The sequence below is a fragment of the Neopelma chrysocephalum genome, unplaced genomic scaffold, assembly GCF_003984885.1.
Source record: "Neopelma chrysocephalum unplaced genomic scaffold, ASM398488v2 Primary Assembly neopelma1_119, whole genome shotgun sequence".
Lineage (NCBI taxonomy): Eukaryota > Metazoa > Chordata > Aves > Passeriformes > Pipridae > Neopelma > Neopelma chrysocephalum.
In genome coordinates this window covers 4,519,002-4,534,973 of record NW_020897781.1, presented here as the reverse complement: position 1 = coordinate 4,534,973, position 15,972 = coordinate 4,519,002, and the positions used below count along the sequence as shown (strand labels likewise).

General features: G+C 40.8%; 1 protein-coding gene and 1 long non-coding RNA gene across 2 annotated transcripts; both read left to right on the top strand.

Annotated features, from left to right (window-relative positions):
• Positions 1 to 1,586: 1,586 nt before the first annotated feature.
• On the top strand, positions 1,587 to 2,940 carry LOC113974458. Its single transcript, XR_003536554.1, has 2 exons — positions 1,587 to 2,420; positions 2,467 to 2,940. It is a non-coding gene; the product is annotated as an uncharacterized LOC113974458 (long non-coding RNA).
• Positions 2,941 to 6,437: 3,497 nt separating this feature from the next.
• On the top strand, positions 6,438 to 15,658 carry NELFCD (negative elongation factor complex member C/D). The gene is made up of 15 exons (XM_027697325.1): positions 6,438 to 6,551; positions 7,258 to 7,373; positions 7,556 to 7,665; positions 8,694 to 8,803; positions 9,123 to 9,230; positions 9,792 to 9,944; positions 10,733 to 10,863; positions 11,305 to 11,470; positions 12,091 to 12,225; positions 12,430 to 12,569; positions 12,918 to 13,032; positions 13,353 to 13,448; positions 13,659 to 13,799; positions 14,164 to 14,293; positions 14,711 to 15,658. The coding sequence occupies exons 1-15, from the start codon at positions 6,486 to 6,488 to the stop codon at positions 14,743 to 14,745; spliced, it is 1,752 nt and encodes a 583-aa protein (XP_027553126.1). The 5' UTR covers positions 6,438 to 6,485; the 3' UTR covers positions 14,746 to 15,658.
• The last annotated feature ends 314 nt before the right edge of the window (positions 15,659 to 15,972 follow it).

Here is a 15,972-nt window from a genome sequence, read left to right as displayed (position 1 = left end):
ATGTCTAAAAGAGTGATAAAGTTGTTATAAGTTATAAAATTCCATAAATTACCCAGGAAGAGAGTAACTTCTCTTCTTTCCCCAACTGTATGTAATATGCTGTGTGTGTTCCTAACAATGCTGGCACTCATGAGACCTCTTCCATGGAAGTAGATGATAAAATTCCTACTAACTGTGATAAGGATCAGGGCCATAGATTACTATCAGTGAAAATCTCACACAGTAGCAGGTCCTCATCCCTAAAATACATGTTGAGTTTCTATAACAGGAAAAATATTTACAAGCAAACATCTGTTTGCAGTCCAAACCCAAGAGTGTACCCTTCTTCCTCAGCTTGGTATCTCTGAAAACTCATCCATTGGGAAAAAAATCTGGCTGTTCTCTGACAAACTTTGAAGCTTCTTTGTAAACAAAATAAGCTACAAAAGGGGATTTCTGAAGCTCTGCTGATGAAAACCTTACACTGAAATATCTCTCTCCTGACTGACAAGACAAATTCCAAGAGAGAACCAGTTTTAATCTTCGTCACAACCAGTTGGTTTCAATCCTGGGAGTGGCTGGTGTCAGTTATTGCTTCGGAGTATTTTACTGTAGTGCAGAGATTGCTAAAATTTCAGCCACGAGCCCTGGCTTTGTAATTAATCGTTTTCAACCCTGATTATCTTCTTATTAAAAGTTCAAACTGCTTTTTTTCCTGTCTGCTTTCAGTGTACTGAGCTGAGCAACATGGGTGCAGTTTAAAGCACAAGTATTACCTGGGAGGAGGTGGGGAGGCAAACTAATCCCTCACTGCATAAAACAAAAAGATATAAGGTGGGGTTTTTTTCTGACTTCTGTATCCTATAACCTTAGCCTGGTTGTGTGGAAAAAATAGGGAGTTCCCTAGGGTAACAATAGCAAATGCTCATTGATACCTCTGCAACATGGAGAACTGACCAAATATGTAATATATAATTTTTTAAAAATCCAACAAAACCAGAATTTACAGATTTTCCTATTTTTTTCACTTAGGAAGTCTGCCTCAAAAATCTTTATTGACAGGACAAAATAAAACCTTTATATATTGTCCCAAACAGAGAGAATGATAAGTTTTTGAGGGAGAAGATTATGACATTAGGGGATTTTATGTAACAACATGCTTTCTAAGGCTGGGCTACTGGTAGACAAATGTAAGCAAATTCAAAATTAAAATGTGAATGTATCTCTTCAATTTACCCAGTTGTTTTATTAAATGAGTTGGCTAATTTATTATTTTAATATACTACTGCTCAAGTTTGGAGAAAGACAAGCTTAGGACAGAGAGTAAATTTGGGAATTCTCTCAATTCTGTTGTTCTGTTATGCAAACTAATGTTTTTTAGGCTGTGAATTTTATGTGAATTATTAATAGTGAAGTGTAGTGTTTCTGTCTGTAGTTTCTTGGTATTTGATATGACTTTGGAATTGTATCATTCTTGCAACTAAAATGGCAGAGATCAGGCAGAGGAAGGAGCTGCTGTGTAAGGGGCAGGAATTGCCACATCGGGCTTTGGAGGGGGGCCCATTCCAGTTCTTTTTTGCTACGTTGTCAGTTTTCTGTTGGCAGGATCAGAAGAGCTTCCATAAGAAGACAAATTAGGGGTTGGGTGATAGAACCAACATGTCTGTGTGAGACCTCAAAGTATTAATGGAGGGTATTTCAAACTTGCTTTAGGGTAGAGCCCCCAGGGCAGTGTCTGTCCTGAGGGGGGAGTGTGATGGGTGACATGGATGGAGATCAGGATTTTTAGTCTCTGTTTCTTATGATTTGAAGACACAACATCCAAAATGAAGTAGCATATTTCACGCCAGTTTTGGTGCTAACCTTGAGTTCTGTTTCTCACAGGGCAGAACTCTGCTGGGCTACAGAGGATTGTCTGTGTAAGTCAGTCTGGAAGCCCAGAGCTGCCACAAGCAACAGCTCTTGGGAACCTGTTTGGGATTTAAAACTGGGGAGTTCCAGTTGTTCTGTCCTACAGCATGGCCCAAAACCTGCTGCCTTTGGATTCAGCTGATTTCTCCTGTCCTCACTCCCCTTCCTCTTACAACGATGTGGTTGAGAAGAGAATAGAGCAGTTATGAAAGAAAGTTATGAGACAACCTCAGCCGAAGTTTAAAGGAGATGGGGAAAGCCAAACAGTCCTAAATCCATCCCGTTGGACACTGAAAAATAGATTTAAGGGGGGAATCCTTCATTCCCCAGCTGAGTGATCCAGTTTGGGATCCTTATACAAATTTTGCAGGTCAGAGAATGTATCTCTCCAAAAGGCCAGGATATCTCCAATTAAGGAACTGCAAAAAAAGCACTTGGTGCATCCATTCTAGAGCTGGGACAGTTCACTGAAGGGTGAGTTTAATGATCAGTTTTCAAATCAGATGGAACTTGCTTTGAGGCAAGAAAATGTTTCCACTATAGGCTCATCTTGGAAAGTACTTGGGGTGTTGTGAGGCTCTGCTTTTAAGCAATTCTCAGTCTATAAATATAAGTCCAACTTTTAAATTGATGTTTGAAGGAGACCAGAATTGACATCACGTCAGCAACCTCAGACCCACCTTGTTTTGTCTCACAGTGCTGCTGTTACCTGGCGAAGTGTCACGTGTTCAATGTCTGGAACAACACTGTTCTATAACTGTGAATCTCCAGGTACAAACAAAAATGCTTCATCTTGAGGTTCTGCTTGAGAAGGAAGAACTCTTTAGCCAAAACTCATTAGCCTAATGATGCTGCTGTAATTTCCTACCCCATTTGAAAGTTATAACCTCACCTCTAGTTGAATGTATTGGCTGCTTTGTAAAGGGCTAATGATTACAAAATACAAATTTATGCTAAAAGAATTTGTAGAGGGCAAGGAGCAGAGAGAATGACAGAGAATGCCAGGGTGGATATTTTTTAAAAAAACATATGAATAAAAGGCAAACAGTTCTTGTTGGAAATCGGCTCTTCTGTTTGGGATTTTTCTTTTTTTCCAGGAAGGAACCAAATGAAGTTGGATGATCAGCTGTATTACATTCAGCCCTTTAGGTAGCAAATCTTGAAGTATAGTTGTTAAATAATCTGCTCAAAAATCAAGCAACAAATTTTGATAGTTGGGTAGAACTGAAACTTGAGCATTTGAGACTTGGTTTATTCTTCTGGATTTTGTTGGAGTTTTTTGGTTTGGTTTGTTTGTTTGTTGGGGGGTTTTTTTGGTCTTGTTTTGGGTTGGGTTTTGTTTGTTTGTTTGTTGGGGTTTTGTGGGTTTTTTTAAAAGGTAAAAGAAAAAGAAAAAAAGAGAAAAAATAAGGTAGTTTTCCCTATTTCTCTAGATCTGGCTCTTCACACACTCACTTCCCAGAATGCCTTTACTGCTTCCTCAAAGCATGCAGAGACACCAAGACTGCCCTTCATGGGGTATTTATTGGGCTCAAAATTTTATCTCTGTCTCAAAATTTATCTCAAGATTTGCTCTCTGCCTCACCACTGCCTAATCAAAATCTCATTAGATGGGAATTGGGACTCGAGAACATTTTACACACAAAATGTACTCAAATAATGCATTTAGGGAAAAATCTGTTCCATTGATTTGCGGAATAATAAAATCTTGCAGGGACATTCAGGTAAATCTAAGTGCTTTTATTTATGACCATTTCACTGAAACTTTGTAAAACACAAATCCATATGGGAGAACACAGTTAAACCCAAGAAGACAACCTTGTTTCCATTCAAAGTTGTAAAAGTTTAGTTTGCAAAATCAACTTCTGGTACATTTAATGTTTCATCACAGTGTAAGTGATACCTTGAAACTGTTGGGTTTGATCTGATTTTACCTCTTGTTTGTGGACCTGAAGTGGGGCAAGCTTGGATATTGCAATGCTGCAAAGGGCTATTCAGCAAATGTCTGGCTGTTACAGATCCCTAGTTTTCTCCTTGAGGAAAGCTGAAAGTAAATGCTTTGAGTATTGTTTGTTCTTTATATATTAAAAAAAATAATAAATCTTTTTCTGTTACTGCAATCAAAATAAAGAGAGATAAATACATAAACTTAAAACTTCCAGTTTTAAGATTCAGGCACTGAAATTACTGGTATCAATAATGTCTAATCCCAGTACATCTCTTACAGGCAGTTGGTGTTGTGGACTGTTCCCAACTAAGTGGGAAGTTTTGTAGCATATTTACCATCAAAGTCTTACAAGTCCAACTGTTGTCACAGCAAAAATTTTACCTGCTCTGAAAATGCTTTTTTGTGAGGTTTAGATGTACAATTTTAGGCCATAAGCTCTGGGCACAATGAAATATCTCCAGATATCCTACCCAGGAGATGCACAGCAAATTCCAGTCATGGGAAGGAAGCCTCTCCTACCTGTAGAAAAACATCTGTCATAGAAACTGTATTTAGTTGAACCTTCTGTAAAGAATTAAGATCTCCTCCTAAGCCTCAGGAAGTCTCAGCCGTGTGGTTTTCCCATCCATTTTCATTGGAATGTTAGTTAAGTTCTGGCCTTGCTTTTTCTCCAGTTTTAAGTTTTCTGAACCTTCTGTTAAGATACTATAACAATTACTCTGAAATCACCTTCAGAGAATGTCCTACACCTAATTACACATTTTATAGCATCATTACAAGCCAAAAAAAAAAAAAAGAGCTGATGAAGCCCAGGAGGTGTATAGATGTTTCTTATGAGACTCCCAGAAAATACTTTTTCTTTCTTGTTTTAGGATAAATTCAGATTTTTCTTAGGAGCTCTGACTGGTTAATCACACTGTCTGTTCCGAGTCCACTGTTATTTCCTCATGTCTACGGGATGGAAATTGCCCGCTAACTAAATGGAGATGAGCCAACAACTTTTTCTCAAGGATATTTCCATTGGCTTCCAGCCTCAGCCTGTCACCTCACTCCCAATTCGTTCCTCATAAAAAATGCCCAGTGATTGCACAGGTGTTGAAATGTCCCTCACTGTCTCCCTGACTGCAGTGTCTGGCACAGGTAGGGAATGTGTCTGTTGTGCCTCTGCTTCAATCCATGCTTTTTATTCTGGAAAAGTCTCTTTTCGTTTCTTTTGGCAGAGCAAAAAGAACATTATCCTGGGCTCACACCAGTGTTGAAGCAGTGTTTCGGGAAGGGCTGGTTCACCACTGTAGGGCAGCACATGACAGCACAACTTGCTCTGTGCTGCAGTTCGGGTGCTGCTGCACATTTTCTACACTGAAACTTGACGGGCAGTAAATCCTTTGATCGGCACAGACACCTGAACAAGGACCATGGCTTGTGAAGATCCTACAACAATTTATTTCTGAGCAAGGTTTTTTTTGGCTTTTCCTACTCATGGACTGCATGGAAGACAATGTAATTCCTTTTCATTAGTTTTCAGTTAGAAACTGAATGAGAATAAAGGACCATTTAAATGATTAATCAGCAATGCTCTTGGCTGCCCTCCAAATCCCAGAACACACCCTCACCCTCCCCTTTCTCACAGTTAAGCTCTTATACAACTGAAGAACAGGAGTGGATCTGAAGAGAGACAAAGGGACTCTGTTTCTGTCACATGGTCTCAGTAATGCCCATCTCCTGCCTGAGGCCACATTCTGTGATCAGTTTTCATTTTAGACTTAGCCCCTCTTCATCTGTCTGTAATTCCTAGTCCTAGTTTTTTAACTATTTTTTTTCTTTTCAGATCAAAGACTTCAGGATTTTTTCTTAGACTGAAAGTAACACCCGAACACTTCAAATGCAATGAGAAAAGGCAGAAATGTTACTTAATGTTATTCGCTGGCAAGTTTTGGATAATCAGAGCTACACCCATGCTGGGCCTCAAACTTTATCATTAAAATCCGGTCCTAAAGATCTTACCACTTTTGTTCCTCAAAGTTATCCTTCCTTTCCCCCCCCCCCCCCCACTTGTTAGTTTTCCCCTTCTACCATAAATTTCATTATTTCTATCAACTTGCTGTTGTTCATCATCCTTTTCACACTTCACAAAGTGCGAGGGAGGGAACTGCTGTTACCCAGCTGCAGCCAGAAGGACAGCACATCCCATGGACAACACATCCTATGGAGCTGCACATCCCATGGAGCTGCACATCCCATGGAACAGCATATCCCATGGAGAACACATCTCATGGAACAGCACATCCCATGGAGAACACATCCCATGGAGCAGCACATCCCATGGAGAACACATCCCATGGAGCTGCACATCCCATTTTCCCCTCTTTCCTTGCAATTCCCGTCCGTTTGTCGCTGCGCTGGGAGGTCTGGCAGGGCAGGGCAGGGCTCCTTTTCCCCCCTGACTTTGCTCCCCCAGACTATACCGTGTCCCGCCCGTCTCCCGCAGGCCATGCCCGGGACGAGCCCCCGTCCCGAGGGTGTCTGGGCTCCCCTCACCGCCCCTCCCGGGCTCCCCCCACCGCCCCTCCCGGCCGCGCCGTCCCCGCCCCGCCGCCATTCGGCGCCGCCCCGCCCGTTCCGGCTGCGGGAGGAGCCGGGAGGAGCCATGGAGGACGCGGATTACTTCGAGGGCAGCGCGGCCGAGTGGGGCAGCGAGGCGGACGGGGGCGCGGTGAGAGCCCGGGGGAGCCCCGGGAGCGGGGCCGAGGGGAGCCCCGGGCGGGTCCCAGAGCGGCCCCCGGGCCCGCCCGCTCTGCGGCCCCGAGCTGAGGCGAGGAGCGCCCAGTGCCGGTGCGGGCGGTGTGGCCTGGGGCTGGAGGAGGGCTACAGGGAGGGATCCAGCTGCAAAACCTAAAACTTGGTCACCTTATCCCTCTCTGCAACCACTTGAAAGGAGGCTGTAGCCGGGTGGGGGTCGGGCTCTGCTCCCAGGCAACCAGCGACAGGACGAGAGGACACAGGCTGAAGCTGCGCCAGGGGAGGGTTAGATTGGACATTAGGAAGAATTTCTTCACGGAAGGGGTGATTAGACATAGGAATGGGCAGGTGGACATTAGGAAGAATTTCTTCACGGCAGGGGTGATTAGACATTGGAGTGGGATGCCCAGGGAGGTTTGGAGTCTCCATCCCCGCAGGTGTCCAAGGACGTGGCACTCAGTGCTCGGGGCTGGGTGACAATGTGGGGATCGGGCACAGCTTGGACTCGATGGTCTCACAGGTCTTCTCCAACCTCAGTGATTCTGTGATTCTCCATTAAGAAGCTCTGTTTGTGAGGGGAGCAGTGGTGGTGAACCAAGGTGTTTCTGTGGGAAAAAGTGGCTTAAATAGTATGGGGGGAGACAGGACAGGAGAGGGGTTTGACTTGACTCTGTGAACAGCAAGATGATGAGGATGGGGAGGGAGAAGATGATGCTGAAGTCCAGCAAGAGTGCCTGAAGAAGTTTTCAACCCCTGACTATATAATGGAACCGTCGATATTTAACACGTTGAAGAGGTGAGTGTGACACAAAGTGTGTTATGGAGCACATTATGTGTGTTAGAGGTGTGGTGTTGTCACTTTGTATGGAAGTGCATGTGAAAATGTACAAATGGTGTATTGTTTTCCCTTTATTTAGAGTTCAATTGGTTTTTGTTTTTAATATGACTCAAATAGTTCTTTTGTAATCCTTTCACCAGATATTTCCAAGCAGGAGGGTCTCCAGAGAATGTAATCCAGCTCCTCTCTGAAAACTACACTGCAGTGGCACAAACTGTGAATTTGCTGGCAGAGTGGCTCATTCAAACAGGTACAATAAGTGATACAGTATAGTTTGGGTCTATAGTCTTTTTTTTTGCCAGAAATATCTGAATCAGTGGCAAATTTGATCATATACAGGAAATGGATTGTTATAAAGTTGTTATCTACTATGTGGCTAAACCCTTTATAATAATATGTTTATTCTGCTCAGAGAATAATGAAGTAATCTGTTGATGAACAGTTTGAAATGCCAACAGGCTGTGTTATAAAGAGTTTTTATAGTTGAAACAGCTGCATAAGATAGTTTCTTTTTGTTTTCACCCAAAGGGCAAGGGGACTATTACATAGATAGTGTTAGAAATGTTTGATATTTTGTAATAGAATTAAATAATTTAAATTGAAAAAACAATTACCTTGTTGCTAGTTACTATTCCTTCTCAGTGCATCAATGGTTACACTAAGGGTTCTCATATAAACCTGTATTCTCTGAGACAAGAATTACATATTAAGCCTCTTGCAAGACATATTCAGCATTATCTTGTGGTGTCTCTGTCCCATAGTTAGTGTAAACTTTTGTTTACAAATTACCAGAATTACTATTCTCTGAGTTCAGAAATTTAGAACTACTTACTACTGTATGTATATTGTTTTGTAGAATACTATCAAAACTACTGATAGCCAGTATATTAAAAGGATGAACTTTAGTCTGTAGTGGGGTGGGTTTGTTCCCCAGCCCTGCTGATCCCTTTTGTGGTTAAGGTACACTTGCATTGTGGTATCATACCCAGTACCAGTCCTTTGGGATGGCTGACATTGCTGTTTGTGTGTCTGATGAGGAGGGTGAGAGAAAGGGACTAGTGTGACCTGCCTATCATCCAAAACATTTAGGAATAAAGGTGGAGAATCTGTAGGTCTGTCTTTATCGGTATGGCTCAGTAGTAGAATTGATGTCTCTCCTCTGATCCTCTCTGTGTTGGTAAATTTGGGAGTAGTTTCTGTTCTCACTGGAAAATGTAAGATGTTGCTGCCACGTTCGATTGGATTGCATCTGCCAAGTTTTCTGTTCCTTCTGTACAGGTGTTGAGCCAATGCAAGTTCAGGAGACTGTAGAAAACCATTTAAAGAGCTTACTTATCAAGCATTTTGACCCTCGGAAAGCAGATTCCATCTTTACAGAGGAAGGAGAGGTGTGCATGGAATCCATGTTGCTGTCTCTACTCGAGTGGGTCCTCCCTAAATGCCTTCATCTGATGGAGTAGCAGATGGTGGGGAAAGGGAAATTGTATCTTCAAAACTCTTTGGTTAAGAAAAAACTGGTTTCAGAAAACCAGCTCTGCCTCACTGGAGTCCTCAGAGGTTTAGAGAACTTGGAAACTTGGAAGGCATCCTTTGTAATAAATTTTTGTAGAACAACTCACAGGACTCCTGAGAGGTAAAAGCCTTACTTTTAATGATCTTGACAAGTAGATATTGTTAAGTTTCTCTCTGTTCCTCTAATCTTTCCAGACTCCAGCCTGGCTTGAGCAAATGATAGCACATACAACGTGGAGAGATCTCTTTTACAAATTGGCAGAAGCCCATCCTGACTGTTTAATGCTTAATTTTACTGTGAAGGTACTACACTGAAGTCTAATAAATAAGAATATTCATAAAGGGCTAGTTGTTCTGGCTTCAAATATTAGCTGTGGTCTTGCTTGTGTCTTTTATGTATTCCTGCTAATAGAACTTACTGGTGGGAGGAATTGTGCTATAGGTTGCAAGCAATTACATGTGGTTTCCCAGTTTGAAGTTCTGCTTTTTGAGGGTTTTTTGGAGTATGGCTTTTATTTCCTTTTTTTTTCATATTTGTGGAAATTTTTTGCTTGGTTTGTTTGTTTTTTTTCCCTTTGATCTGTATTTGAAAATCCTGGGTTTCTGGTGCAGTGGAATGTTTCTGTCACTTCTGTATGTTTCTGGGACAAAAAATGTTATATCTTGCTGTGCTCTGAAATAGTTTATATTATTATAGTTTACTTTATTTTTGCTACATCTTTATTGGTTTCCTTTTCTGTAAACTATGATATGAATGTAATTCCAATAAGTGTATGCAAGGGGAATCTTGCATTTTGTGTGTTCTTCTAGACTTGTTAGGATATCTGAAATATAAATAACAAGTTTTCTGTGATGTTTTTGTAGCTTATATCTGATGCTGGATATCAAGGGGAAATAACCAGTGTTTCAACAGCATGTCAGCAACTAGAAGTATTTTCCAGAGTCCTGCGTACATCTCTGGCAACAATTTTGGATGGAGGAGAAGAAAACCTTGAAAAAAACCTCCCTGAGTTTGCTGTAAGTTGTTTTTTTGGTTTTTGTTTGTTTGTCTTTGCTGGGGGGGGTTTTTTAGGTTTTGGGTTTTTTCCTTTTTATGTGGAAAAAGAAGTGTTTTCCTTTCTGGTTAGGAGATACAGATCAGTGTGAGATCATACACAATCTTGACTTCCTACAAAATCTTGAGAAGGTGTATCTGAGTTAAAACCCAGAAATCTGTGCTTTTTGGTTGTTCTGTGACCAGGAATTCCTTGGGTTGTTTCTATGATGCTTCTTATGTTTATTAAATGTATTGTAAAAAGGTGAAGGTAGAAATGTCGTCTTTCACATTTAATGTGAAATGCTAAGATCAGTCTTGTCAGACCCTTGGCAAATTACAATAATTATTTTATCATCCACATCAATGTGAAAGCTGCCATCTGAATCAACCCAGCATATGTTCATATGTTGTGAAATAACCTGATGATTTTTGAGTGGCTTTGTACTTCTTGTAGTGTTGAACTACTGCAGAGAAAGTACCGAGTGTAAGTAGAAGAGATTTCCCTCTCAATTTTGGCATTTAAGAAATGAAGTTCTCAATTTAGCCATTTCTTCGTGCTTGGTATCAATGCTTTATTCTATCAGCACTTTCTTCTTGGCTGTTGGGTTTTTGGTTTTGTTGCTTAGTTTTTTGTGTGTTGTTTGTTTTTTTTTTTTCTTTGCAATTTTGCCGTTTGTTTTTGCCCTTCGCTCTCACGACAATGTAACCACAGCAGCACACTGGGAAGTTCCTTGTTGACTGGTAAGCTCTGTGCTGTGTGCTTTCACAGAAGATGGTGTGCCATGGGGAACACACTTACCTTTTTGCCCAGTCCATGATGTCCATCCTGGCTCAGGAGGAGCAGGGAGGGTCGGCTGTCAGGAGGATCGCTCAGGAGGTGCAGCGATACGCCCATGAGAAGTAAGTGGGAGGTACACTATTATTTAAAATATAAGTCAACAGAATCTGCAAACTGCTGTCTTTTGCTCATCTTAGTTACCTTTTACTGGCAAAAGGAGAATCCTTAGCTGCAACACAGCAGCTCTTGTAGCAGGCTTTCATCTGTAGAGCAGCAGAAAAGTTCAGTGCCCTGTACCAGGGCGACCTGAAATTGGAAAAGCAAAGAAGTGAAGTTTCTGTCTATTAAGAAATATGTATTTTTACTATTCTGTGAACATCTTAAAAACAAACATACAGGCCTATTTCTGTAATTACCCAGAACAAGGGGTTCAGCCCTAAGGCATTGCATTCCAAAAGCTGTGGTCTGTTGACGCAGTGAGGCTTAAACTAAAATGTCTGAATTAAGAGAATAAGTCGCTGAATTAAGAAAATAAGTCACTGTGGTGTTTGCTCTTCATGCAGAGGCCACGATGCCAGTCAGATCACTCTAGCACTGGGTACTGCAGCCTCCTATCCCCGAGCATGTCAGGCTCTTGGTGCAATGCTGTCCAAAGGAGCTCTGAATCCAGCAGATATCACTGTCCTGTTCAAAATGTTTACAAGCATGGACCCACCTCCAGTAGAACTGGTTAGTAGTTACCTGTTTATAACCTATGATACTTACTTCTGTTGCAGTAGCACTCAGAAACGTGATGTCTTCTTGTGCTAAGTGTTGTATGGACACAAAAATTACATTAGCACTCATCCCTCTATAATTGTAAGTAATGTCTAAATGTGAAACTGCCACTTGTATTCTGTTTTGCATTACCTTTTTGGTATTTTTTGTTGCTTTTTTTTTAATTATTCATAGTTGTCCATTTACATATAGTTAAATTAAAGGTATTTGCAAGAGGAGATAAAGATGGCAAGGAATTAAATCTTTTGATCAAAAACCTGCCCACTTCTGCAGTTTCTTATAAGCAGGCCTAAATGACACATTTCATATTTCTCACTGCCTCATTCTAACATGGATTCTGGTAACAAATATGATGGCATTTAGATCCTTTAGCAATATAGTCTGTAATTCTGTTTTCCTTTTTTTTATTTTTTTCCGTAAAACTTTGGGTCTCTTCAGAAAACTGTCTAACCTACTCTCAAGGGGATATTGTGTTATCTCTTTCTATGTGAGATATATCAGATGTGAAAACCGTATTTTTAATCACCTCTCCTAATTCTCAGGCTCTGACAGACAATTCATTTTCTTCACAGATTCGAGTACCTGCCTTTCTGGACCTCTTCATGCAGTCCTTGTTTAAGCCAGGTGCTAAGATCAACCAGGACCACAAACATAAATATATTCACATACTGGCTTATGCAGCCAGTGTGGTAGAGATGTGGAAAAAGGTAATGCTCAGCCCTGTGAATAACATTGTTTTTACCTACAGCAGCCTTACTGTGCTGCAGGAAATGTGTGGTCATTACTTATTTGAATATAAACTGTTTCTGGCTTCAACTGACATGACTAAAGAATGTAGAACCTGATGATCAAATACTACCATAAAAGTATATTCACAACTCTTGCATTCAAACTTTGCAATAATTTTTCAGAACAAGAGAGTCAGCATAAACAAGGACGAACTTAAGTCAACTTCAAAAGCCATCGAAACTGTTCACAATCTGTGTTGCAATGAGAACAAAGGAGCATCAGAGTTGGTTGCAGAGCTGAGCACCCTCTATCAGTGCATCAGGTGAGCAGAGAGGCTGGTCCCAAGCTTCAGTTGTTGGAAGAAAAGTATTATTTAGGAGAGGCAGTACTGCTAAAGGGAGATGTCTTTATGGGCTACTCTGTGAGGGCATCCTTGCTGTAGAATATGTGAAGATGTGGTCTGAAAGCAGCTTTCAGAATTGTCCATCTGACTCTTTGGAATCTCTCATGAGGACATAAATCCTGCCTTTTACACGGAACTCATCATCCTTGGGTCGCAGAACATGCTTTTCTGTGCCACTGGGAAAAGGTGACAGATTCCTTTGTCTTCCTAGTAAAGCTTTCCTTTCTTTTTCATGCTCCTGTGCTGAAGTGATCTCTCTTTCTGTAGGTTCCCAGTGGTGGCTATGGGTGTGCTGAAGTGGGTGGATTGGACAGTGTCAGAACCACGATACTTCCAGCTGCAGACTGATCACACTCCAGTTCACCTGGCACTATTGGATGAGGTAAGAATGTATCTAAAGCTTTGCTGGAGAGCAAGAACAATTTCGATGCTTGTAACAACCAGTCCATTGAATGCCTGTTGTTTGCAGTAAGTCACTAATTATACAGAGATTAATCTATTCAGAGTTAATTATTTGGTTTTTTCAGCTCAGCATTATTTACACTAGGAAAACTTGGACATCAAAGAAAGAAATGGTAGAATAGTTCTCTAAATGAATTTCCATTTGGCACTGAACATCAATGTAAACTTGTCTAATAAAGACTGCTGCATTGGTTTTTAAATTGCAGTTCTGAGCATCTGACTTTGCTGCCTTGTTTGCAGATCAGTACATGCCATCAGCTGCTTCATCCCCAAGTCCTACAACTTCTTGTCAAGCTCTTTGAAACAGAACATTCCCAGCTGGATGTGATGGAGCAGGTGACTCTCAAAGGATGCAGTATTTGTGTTCCTTCATATTAGTTACATTTATTCAAGTTAATGGCTTTTGCTGTCAGAGCAGTTTGAAGAGCTTAGTTTAGGACTGTGGTCATGGTTAAAATGTAACATATCAGATATTGAAGCAATAAAAATCACAGGCTTCTGAGAGAAAGTTCTGATCTGTTGGTTCTTCCCTCCCTGCACCACCAGCTGGAATTGAAGAAGACTCTCTTGGACAGGATGGTGCACTTGCTCAGCCGAGGGTACGTCCTGCCCGTTGTCAGCTACATCCGCAAATGCCTGGAGAAGCTGGACACGGATATCTCGCTCATCAGATACTTTGTGACAGAGGTCAGCGGCAAAAACTGCATTTACTGACATCTAGAGATAAAGTTTAATATTGGTTGTATGTGTTTGGATGTTAAATCAGCTTGCCTTGGATTCAGAAATGTTTCAAGTTCTGAGATCAGATTCTGAGCAATGTATGTGTATCAGTATTCGCAAGGATGTGACTTAGTCCTACTAACTCCTGACTTCTGGAATTAATAAGGTACTGGACAGAGTACCTCAAGAATACATAGCTAATTATTTGTATGGAGAACAAGAGGTCCTAAGTGCAAGTACTTGTATGCTTTCAAGACTAGTATGTGAATTAAATATTGTCCCTAGTACCCCTCTAAGTGGAAGAGTAATCTGATTTTGTCTGCTGTTTCAGGTGCTCGATGTGATTGCTCCTCCATATACCTCAGACTTTGTACAGCTTTTTCTTCCAATCTTGGAGAACGAAAGTATTGCAGGTACTATAAAAACAGAAGGTGAACATGATCCTGTCACTGAGTTCATAGGTAAGTCCATTTATTCCTTGCACACCTCCTTCCATTTGTGTATGTTACAACTGCAAATAATGTTTAGGAGGAGGATTGCTAAAAATTGCTGCCAGATATTTTGACAGACAACTTCCCTTTTAGGGGCCTATGTTTAGCAATTTTCCTGTAATCAAGAATCTGGGGGTAGTAGTGAGAAACTGGAGATAAATACTGCTTTTTAAGAACTAGCATTGCAGTAAGGAAAGGAGAGGAAGGGAAGTAGTCTGTCATAACACACTGTATTCTGTCATAATACCCTCCTATCCTAAAACAAAAACATTTTCCAGACCCTAAAATCCTAATTATTTACATAATGCAGAAATCCACATGCAAGCAGATAAATCACTGACTCAGTAATGTACTGAACACTGTCTCTTTTTTTTTTTTCTTTTTAAGCTCATTGCAAATCTAACTTTATTATGATGAACTAAGCAGTGGAAAGTATCAAGACTGCAGAGCACATGATCACTACTTTGCCATGCTCTCCATCAGTAAGGTTCTGTAACTGGGCAGTGCTGCAGCAAAAAGAAAACAACAACAAAGCCAACAAAACTAACAGACATAAAACAAGGAGGAAAGGGCTGAAGGGCATTTGATTGACTTGTGTGGTGACCTTGAAGTTCCTGTCAGAGGACTGTTTGTACTTCCTATCAGAGAACTGTTAATGTAATTTAGCAAATGGAACAATACTGAAGGATTTTCTGTTGTTCCACAAATGAGTATAAATCTGAATGTTCTGAAGGGGAGAGCAAGAGAGAAAAAGATTTGTTTAAAAGAACGTTATTTTTGTTAGTGAATTTGGCACTCATTCTTTGTGTAATGCCCAGAACCTGAAGAATGGGGAAGGTAGTTCCTGCTAAAAACACTTTGCAGATATTTCTCTGAATACATCTCGAATGCTCTAGGCTTTGATATTTCGAGTTGTAAAAAAAGGGATTTGTGTGATTACCTCTGTGCAGCCGAGAAGCCCCAATGCCTCTTTCTCCCCTTTGCTTTCTATTAGAATTCTAAATATCTGCTATGAGAAAACCCGTTTTGTGCAACACAAGTGGAGTTGTAACAATCAAGGATAGTTTTCTAGTGGGAGATGAATCTATGTGTGTGTTACCTTTCAGAATCTATTTTTTGGTAAATAGATGCATCAGATGTTACTGGTAAGTTTAATTACCATGTCAGAATTCCACTGCTGTCCAAGAAGAGGAATGTGTGCAGAAGTTTCATTACTGCTGCTTGTGGCTTTGTTTTTGTAATTATCTCTGCTCTGTCCTGGTTGATGCCAAACAGTGGGGGATGCACCCAAGAATATGAATTACCTTTAAATAAAGGTGTTTTTTCTTTTCCAGAGATATCTTTCAAAGTTTCATTATTCATTTATGGAATTCTGAGCTACCATGACAATTCCTGAGACAGCAGCCAGTGGTTTAGGTTCTGAACTCTGCTGCTGTACAGACTGTTGTCAATCAGGCCTTTCACAAGTAAAAATCCAGTAAAAGCAGCAACATCCTGGATAAGCTTTGGGCAGCTGGTCTAGACCTAAGACAACTTAAGTACAACAGGGGGGAGACAACCAAACACAGGAATTAATAAGCTCTTATAATAAATATCCAGTCAGTTATGAGAAAAAGTGTTTATTAAATGCAAGTAACAGTGCCAGTTAG